The sequence below is a fragment of the Oncorhynchus gorbuscha genome, linkage group LG21 (assembly GCF_021184085.1).
Source record: "Oncorhynchus gorbuscha isolate QuinsamMale2020 ecotype Even-year linkage group LG21, OgorEven_v1.0, whole genome shotgun sequence".
NCBI lineage: Eukaryota > Metazoa > Chordata > Actinopteri > Salmoniformes > Salmonidae > Oncorhynchus > Oncorhynchus gorbuscha.
The window spans coordinates 20,182,319-20,191,637 of record NC_060193.1 but is presented as its reverse complement, the minus strand read 5'-3'; the positions used below and the strand labels follow the sequence as shown (position 1 = coordinate 20,191,637).

The 9,319-nt window shown below is 43.4% G+C and overlaps 1 protein-coding gene across 1 annotated transcript in view; it reads right to left on the bottom strand.

Annotated features, from left to right (window-relative positions):
• Positions 1 to 699: 699 nt before the first annotated feature.
• Positions 700 to 9,319, bottom strand: part of LOC124008413 (fibroblast growth factor 11-like) — a 168,493-nt gene continuing 159,873 nt past the window's right edge. Inside the window, exons 5-6 of the mRNA XM_046319679.1 lie at positions 2,531 to 2,729; positions 700 to 2,220 (exon numbers count right to left, since the gene is read on the bottom strand). Of these exons, the coding sequence (XP_046175635.1) occupies positions 2,078 to 2,220; positions 2,531 to 2,729 (342 nt within the window). The 3' untranslated portion in view covers positions 700 to 2,077. The remainder of the gene's footprint in view (positions 2,221 to 2,530; positions 2,730 to 9,319) is intronic.

The window sequence follows — 9,319 nt, the reverse complement described above, 5'->3', positions numbered from 1 at the left end:
AGAGAGAGAGAGAGAGTGTGTGAGAGAGAGTGTGTGAGAGAGAGAGAGAGAGAGAGAGAGAGAGAGAGAGAGAGAGAGAGAGAGAGAGAGAGAGAGAGAGAGAGAGAGAGAGAGAGAGAGAGATGAAGATGCCTGGTGTCAGCACCTTATTTAGGATTACCAGGTCTGGAAGAAGCCATCGTAATTCCTATAATTCTCTCTGAACCCTCGTTCATCCCTTTCTCTCCTCTGGCTTGACAAAGTAGTGGTGTAAAGTACTTAAGTAAAAATACTTTAAAGTACTAGTTAATTCGTTTTTGGGGTATCTGTACTTTACTATTTATATTTTTGACTACTTTTACTTTACTATATTCCTTGTGAAAATATTGAACTTTTTACTACATACGTTTCTCTTGACACCCAAAAGTTATATTTTGAGTGCTTAGCCGGACAGGAAAATAGTCAAATTCACGCACTTATCAACCAAACATCCCTGGTCATCCCTGGTCATCCCTACTGCCTCTGATCTGGCAGACTCACTAAACTCACATGCTTCGTTTGTAAATGATGTCTGAGTGTTGGAGTGTGCCCCTGACTATCCAGAAATTTAAAAAAGAAAATGGTGCCATCTGGATTCCTTAATATAAGGCATTTGAAATGATTTATGCTTTTACTTTTGATACTTAAGTATATTTTAAACCAAATACTTTTCCACTTTTACTCAAGTAGAATTTCACTGGGTGACATTTACTTTTACTTGAGTCATTTTATATGAAGGTTTCTTTACTTTTACTCAAGTATGAAAGTTGGGTACTTTTTCCACCATCGCAAACAAGCCCACTCACTCTAAAGTAGTGAATCTCTCCTCCATCTACCACTCTGCCCTAGCTCTCTGCCTCCCAAATGGCACCCTATTCCCTAGATAGTGCACTACTTTTGATCAGTGCCCATAGGGCTATGTAGGAAAAAGTTTGCGGTAACACTTTATTTGGATAGTCCATCTGTAACTATCTACTAACCCTAGCTCAAACACTAACCCTAACTAACCTTAACCTTAACCCTTATCCTAACCCTAAACTTAACTCTTACCCTAACCTTACCCGCACCCTTATTCTAACCCTAATTGTAACCTTTACAAGTAGTTGCTCATCGACAGATAGTTTGTTGACAGTATGACCATAAATCCGGATTATCCAAATAAAGTGTGACCTAACATTTCATTTGGAATGGGAACTCCCGTCCACCCCAATTAAGGTGCCACTGACCTGCTGTGGGCCCTACAGTATGTATCTCCCTGGCTAAAGGCATGAGCTAGAGAAATGATACATTGTGTTGTGGTGATAGGAGGGTGTATTGCAAAACACAATCTCAGAGACCAACACCATCTCACTGATGGTATCATTACCATTCCTTAAGCCCTGACCCGCACACAATCACCACTCTCTCTCAGCGGGGTGTGTGTGTGTGTTATGTGTGTAGTTCAATGCAGTGCAGTGGGGAGGTTCCTCTCTCTCTTTCAAGAGGTATGGGAGATTCTGAGTAGAGAGCTGCTGTTAACAGCCCAAGAGAAGAACGAGGAAGTTTCTCTTTTTGCTGCCGAGTGGAAAATTGACTCCGTGTCACAAACTAATCAAATTTCACCAAAGGTGAACGAGAGAAAGAAAAAAAGAAAAGAGAACCTCCACATCATTGCTTAAGTATGGAGGGGATCGCTATGGTCACAAAGGTGCTGACGGACAAAGAATACCTGGTAACAGATGTGAAGAGAACAACAGGGTGTTTGGGGACACGTCCCATGTGGCACCCAAATTCCCTTTAAAGTGCACTACTTTTGACCAGAGTCCTGTGCAAGCTTTGGTCAGAAATAGTGCACTATAAATGGAATAGAGTGAAGTTTCACATCCTTGGTCAACCTTACATTAGTATGGATGAAACCTGTGGGAATATAGAAGAATACGGCCCACTCTACGCGCCACTCGGTGGGGCAGGGGGGAAACATTTGACGGTGACAACCCTTTGTAATAAAAACAGGAAGACTTTGTTCGCCAGTCAGTGCCAGTGCCAGTCAGTGCCCATTGCCCCCTGTCTTCTCCGTGCGCTAGGAAGTTTTGGTTTTGGAGGGCGGGTCTTTCTTGCCGTTCTGCAGCACGGGCGAATCGGAGGTCTTGGCCGTTTTTCTGGGCGGACTCAGCTCAGCGACCACCACCACTTCATGCAGCGAAGGCTCCCTGTACATTGCCACTGTATGGGGGGGAGAAGGGGAGGGAGGGAGAGAGGGGGGAGGGAGGGAGGAGGGGAGGAGGAGGAAGGGAGGAAGAGGGTGGAAATAGGGGAAGGGAGAGAAGGAAGGGACGGGATAAAAGGATGGGAAAAAAAGAAGTGAGAGAGGAGAGAGACAATAACATTGAGCTGAACAAATCTATTTTTTTAATGAGACCTGAGCAACATCTACAGTAGCCAATGGTCTTTGCAGAAAGACAGCTTGATGCCCACAACGTTACAAATGTTCCAGCATGTCCTATGTCTGGGATGTCTGAGAATAGTAGCCTACCTTCTATGAGTTTGGGCAGGAAGTGGGCCGCCCCTTTGGTCTTCTTGACCCTGTTGCCCTTCATGACCTGTCCGTCCCGGTTGATGCCGATGTACCAGGCCCTGCCCGACTGGGTCTGCCGGTACAGGATTGACGAGTACGTCACGTAGTAGTTCTCAAACACACTCTCTTTGAACTTGCACTCTGGGGTGAAGTGTTCCTGTAGATTAGAAGACAGAGACACACTGATATTCATAGGTGAGCACATGGGGAACACAAACACAGATAAGCAGATGTAGCACACTCACACACTCACTCATGCTCTAACTCACCCACACACTCATTCACTCACACACTAACTCATGCTCTAACTCATTCACTCACACACTAACTCATGCTCTAACTCACTCACACACTCACTCATGCTCTAACTCACACACACTCACTCACTCATTCACTCACGCACTCACACACTCACAAATGCACTCACTCACGCACGCATTCACTCACCCACTCATTCACTCACTCACTCACGCACTCACTCACTTAATTTCACATTCCAAAGGCTCAGATGGGGAATTGCGCAGAATGGAGCCCACATTTCCTTGTGACAGGGTTAGGGGAGGATCTGTGTCTGTTGTGCAAAATGAACACAACACATGCACACTCACACTCGCACTCGCACACACACACACACACACACACACACACACACACACACACACACACACACACACACACACACACACACACACACACACACACACACACACACACACACACACACACACACACACACACACACACACACACACACACACACACACACACACACACACACACAAAGAGGCTATCTGTCACCATCCTGTCCATCTATATCACCATCCTGTCCATCTATATCTATATCACCATCCTGTCCATCCATATCTATATCACCATCCTCTCCAACTATATCTATATCTATATCACCATCCTGTCCATCTATATCACCATCCTGTCCATCTATGTCTATATCTATATCACCATCCTGTCCATCTATATCTATATCAACATCCTGTCCATCTATATCTATATCACCATCCTGTCCATCTTTGTCACCATCCTGTCCATCTATATCACCATCCTGTACATCTATATCCCCATCATGTCCATCTATATCACCATCCTGTCCATCTTTGTTACCATCCTGTCCATCTATATCACCATCCTGTACATCTATATCCCCATCCTGTCCATCTATATCACCATCCTGTCCATCTTTGTTTCCATCCTGTCCATCTATATCCCCATCCTGTCCATCTTTGTTACCATCCTGTCCATATATATATCCCCATCCTGTCCATCTATATCACCATCCTGTCCATCTTTGTTACCATCCTGTCCATCTATATCACCATCCTGTCCATCTTTGTTACCATCCTGTCCATCTTTGTTACCATCCTGTCCATCTATATCCCCATCCTGTCCATCTTTGTTACCATCCTGTCCATCTATATCCCCATCCTGTCCATCTATATCCCCATCCTGTCCATCTTTGTTACCATCCTGTCCATCTTTGTTACCATCCTGTCCATCTATATCCCCATCCTGTCCATCTTTGTTACCATCCTGTCCATCTTTGTTACCATCCTGTCCATCTTTGTTACCATCCTGTCCATCTTTGTTACCATCCTGTCCATCTTTGTTACCATCCTGTCCATCTTTGTTACCATCCTGTCCATCTTTGTTACCATCCTGTCCATCTATATCCCCATCCTGTCCATCTTTGTTACCATCCTGTCCATCTTTGTTACCATCCTGTCCATCTATATCCCCATCCTGTCCATCTATATCACCATCCTGTCCATCTATATCCCCATCCTGTCCATCTTTGTTGCCATCCTGTCCATCTATATCCCCATCCTGTCCATCTATATCCCCATCCTGTCCATCTATATCACCATCCTGTCCATCTTGGTTACCATCCTGTCCATCTTTGTTACCATCCTGTCCATCTTTGTTACCATCCTGTCCATCTATATCCCCATCCTGTCCATCTATATCACCATCCTGTCCATCTTTGTTACCATCCTGTCCATCTATATCACCATCCTGTCCATCTATATCACCATCCTGTCCATCTATATCCCCATCCTGTCCATCTGTGTTACCAATCTGTCCATCTATATCACCATCCTGTCCATCTTTGTTACCATCCTGTCCATCTATATCACCATTCTGTCCATCTATATCATCCTGTCCATCTATATCAACATCCTATCCATCTATGTCTATATCACCATCCTGCCCATCTAAATCTATATCAACATCCTGTCCATCTATGTCACCATCCTGTCCATCTATGTCACCATACTGTCCATCTACGTCACCCTCCTGTCCATCTATATCACCATCCTGTCCATCTATATCACCATCCTGTCCATCTATACCACCATCCTGTCCATCTATATCACCATCTTGTCCATCCACATCTATAAAGCACATTTTCTGTCCATTAAAATAACATAAAAATGATCAGAAATACAGTGTTGTAACGGCAGATTTCCTCCTCTTCGTCTGATTTCCTCCTCTTCGTCTAGCAGGGATCGGACCAAAACGCAGCGGTAAGTGTCCATATCGTTTATTATAAAACATCAACTGAACACTAAGAAATGCAAAACAATAAATGTGACCATGAACGAAAACGGAACAGTACCGTGTGGTGACAAAGACAGACACGGAAACAAACACCCACAAACCAACAGTGAAACCCAGGCTACCTAAGTATGATTCTCAATCGTTAGACAACTAACGACACCTGCCTCTGATTGAGAACCATACTAGGCCGAAACAGAAACCTAAACATAGAAACACAAAACATAGACTGCCCACCCCAACTCACGCCCTGACCATACTAAATAAAGACAAAACAAAGGAAAATAAAGGTCAGAACGTGACAAGTGTAGACATTGTTAATGTTGTAAATGAGTATTGTAGCTGGAAACAGCTGATTTTTATGGAATATCTACAAAGCCATACAGAGGCCCATTATCAGCAACCATCACTCCTGTGCAAAGAAAAAGCCATATCTCAGACTGGCCAATGAAAAGAAAAGATTAAGACGGGCAAAAGAACAAGGCCAGCATCCCAGAGTTGTCTCTTCACTGTTGACATTGTGACTGATGGATGGTGTTCATCTATATCTATATCACCATCCTGTCCATCTATATCTATATCATAATCCTGTCCATCGATATCTATATCTATGTCACCATCCGGTCCATTTATATATATATCTATATCACCAATCTGTCCATCTCTGGATCTGACAAGAATGTGCCAGTTACCATAATATGCTCTCTCCATCTCCCACTCTCTCGCTCTTTGTCTCCCTCAGAATTTCCCCCTCTCCTCTCTTTCTCTCTCTCCGTCCCTCCCTCTCCGTCCCTCCCTCTCCCTCCCCCTTCATTTGGTATCCTTGTCGAGGAACAAACCAATTTTCAGGATTGATTTGGAGCCTTGATGTGACTGGTGAACAGAAAATCCCTGAATAAGGACTTTACTCTCCCTCTCTTCAACATCCATCTGCGTATCTCTCCCTCCTTTCTTTCCTCTCATTCGTACCTCTGTTTACCTCTCCTACTTTCTCCCCCCCCTCTTTAAACTCTCTGTTTACCTCTTCTTCCTCCTTCTGTTTCTCTCTCCATTATCCTGTTTACCTCTTTTTCATCCCTCTCTTTATCTCTCTCATCCTCCTCTTTCTCCATTATTAAAGACGCAGGCTTTAACCCGTCTATACATCCATTATACACACCTGCATAGCTAATTACATTGACTTCAATTGCTACCTTAATTACACATGAATTACCTGACTCACTCATTAACTTAACGTTGATAGCAAAGAGTGGGGTGTAGAGGTCTAATCTTTAGAAGTTGTGATCTAATCCACTATCATTAGTTCATTAAATTGTCTTAGCAATAACCAAGATCCAGCCCAGGCAATCTTCCTTAAAATGCGGTTGGATCTTTAGAGGGAGTTTTGTAGGCTAACACACACACACACACACACACACGCACACCCCCATTTACATACACGCACGCGCACGCACACACACACACAGACACACACACACACACACACCTTCAAAGAGATATGTCTTTGAGTTAACAGCGAGAAGCTCAGAGCAAACCAGACAGCCTCGCTCAACCCCATTAATTGATTAATTAACTTAATTAAATGGGAACTCCCTACAGAACACCGGAGAAGGGAGAGCGAACGGTGTGTGTGTGTGTGTGTGTGTGTGTGTGTGTGTGTGTGTGTGTGTGTGTGTGTGTGTGTGTGTGTGTGTGTGTGTGTGTGTGTGTGTGTGTGTGTGTGTGTGTGTGTGTGTGTGTGTGTGTGTGTGTGTGTGTGTGTGTGTGTGTGTGTTAGCCTACAAAACTCCCTCTAAAGATGTGTGTGTGTGTGTTCACAGAATGACTCCATTACAGTGGAGTCCAGGGACCAGTTCATCTCTAAACCACTAGGGACTGTACCCTTATACAGCAGGTATCCATAGCACATCTCAATCAGTCGGCAGTTATTTCCTCTTTCCTCGATTCCTCACATCCTAGCTCCTTGCCTCCTCAAAATGCATTGGAGAAGAAGGTCAGAGAGGGGGGACTACGGTTGAGAAGGAGGCAAGGAGATTAGAAATGAGATAGAGCCAATGTATGGCCCCTAAGAGGAACCAACCCAAACACTATGGCTGTCCTAAATGGAACCCTATTCCCTATATAGTACACTAGTTTTGACCAGAGTCCTATGGTTCCTGATAAAAAGTACTGCACTAAAAAGGTGAATATGGTGTCATTTGGGATGCATCCTGCAGTACCAGTCAAAAGTTTGGACACACTTTCTCATTCAAGGGTTTTTCATTATTTTTACTACTTCTCCATTGAAGAAATCAAAACTATGAAATAACACATATGGAATCATGTATTAACCAAACAAAGTGTTAAAACAAATCAAAATATATATTATATTTTAGATTCTTCAAAGTAGCCACCCTTTGCCTTGATGACAGATTTGCACACTCTTGGCATTCTCTCAACCAGCTTCACCTGGAATGCTTTTCCAACAGTCTTGAAGGAGTTCCCGCATATGTGGAGCACTGGTTCAAATCAAATCCAATCAAATGTATTTATATAGACCTTCGTACATCAGCTGATATCTCAAAGTGCTGTACAGAAACTCTGCCTAAAACCCCAAACAGCAAGCAATGCAGGTGTAGAAGCACGGTGGCTAGGAAAAACTCCCTAGAAAGGCCAAAACCTAGGAAGAAACCTAGAGAGGAACCAAGCTATGTGGGGTGGCCAGTCCTCTTCTGGCTGTGCCGGGTGGAGATTATAACAGAACATGGCCAAGATGTTCAAATGTTCATAAATGACCAGCATGGTCGTATAATAATAAGGCAGAACAGTTGAAACTGGAGTAGCAGCTGCTTTTCCTTCACTCTGCGGTCCGACTCATCCCAAACCTTCTCAATTTGGTTGAGCTCGGGTGATTGTGGAGGCAATGTCATCTAATGCAGCACTCCATCACTCTCTTTCTTGGTAAAATAGCCTGGAAGTGTATTGGTTCATTGTCCTGTTGAAAAACGAATTATAGTCCCACTAAGCCCAAACCAGATGGGATAGCGTATATCGCCGCAGAATGCTGTGGTAGCCATATGCTGGTTAATTTTTTTTATCACAGACAGTGTCACCAGCAAAGCACTCCCACACCATAACACCTCCTCCTCCATGCTTTATGGTGGGAAATACACAAGCAGAGATCAGCCGGTCACCTACACCGCGTCTCACAAAGATACGTCGGTTGGAACCAAAAATCTCCAATTTGGACTCCAGACCAAAGGACAAATTTCCACCGGTCTAATGTTCATTGCTCGTGTTTCTTGGTCCAAGAAAGTCTCTTCTTCTTATTGGTGTCCTTTAGTAGTGGTTTCTTTACAGCAATTCGACCATGAAGGCTTGATTCACAAAGTCTCCTCTGAATAGTTGATGTTGATGTGTGTGTCTGTTACGTGAACTCTGTGAAGCATTTATTTGGGCTGCAATTTCTGAGGCTGGTAACTCTAATGAACTTATTCTCTGCAGCAGAGGTGACTCTGTGTCTTACATTCCTGTGGCAGTTCTCATGAGAGACAGTTTCATCATAGTGCATGATGGTTTTTGTGACTGCACTTGAAGAAACTTTCAAAGTTCTTGACATTTTCCAGATAGACTGACCTTCATGTCTTAGAGTAATGATGGAATGTCATTTCTCTTTGCTTATTTGAGCTTTTCTTGCCATGATATGGACTCGGTCTTTTACCAAACAGGTCTATCTTCTGTATACCCCCCCCCTCTACATTGTCACAACACAACTGATTGGCTCAAATACATTAAGGAGGAAAGAAATTCAACCTTCTTCAGGATTGGTGGGTCCCCTGTGGGACGGTTGAGCTAACGTAGGCTAATGCAATTAGCATGAGGTTGTAGGTAACAAGAACATTTCCCAGGACATAGACATATCTGATATTTGCAGAAAGATTAAATTATTGTTAATCTAACTGCACTGTCCAATTTACAGTAGCTATTACAGTGAAATAATACCATGCTATTGTTTGAGGAGAGTGCACAATTTTGAAAACGAAAAGTAAACAAATTAGGCACATTTGGGCAGTCTTGAAACAACATTTTGAACAGAAATGCAATGGTTCATTGGATCAGTCTGAAACTTAAATTGCACCTGGGCTGGAATAATACATGATGGCATTTCTCTTGCATTTTGGTGTTGGTACTTTGTAT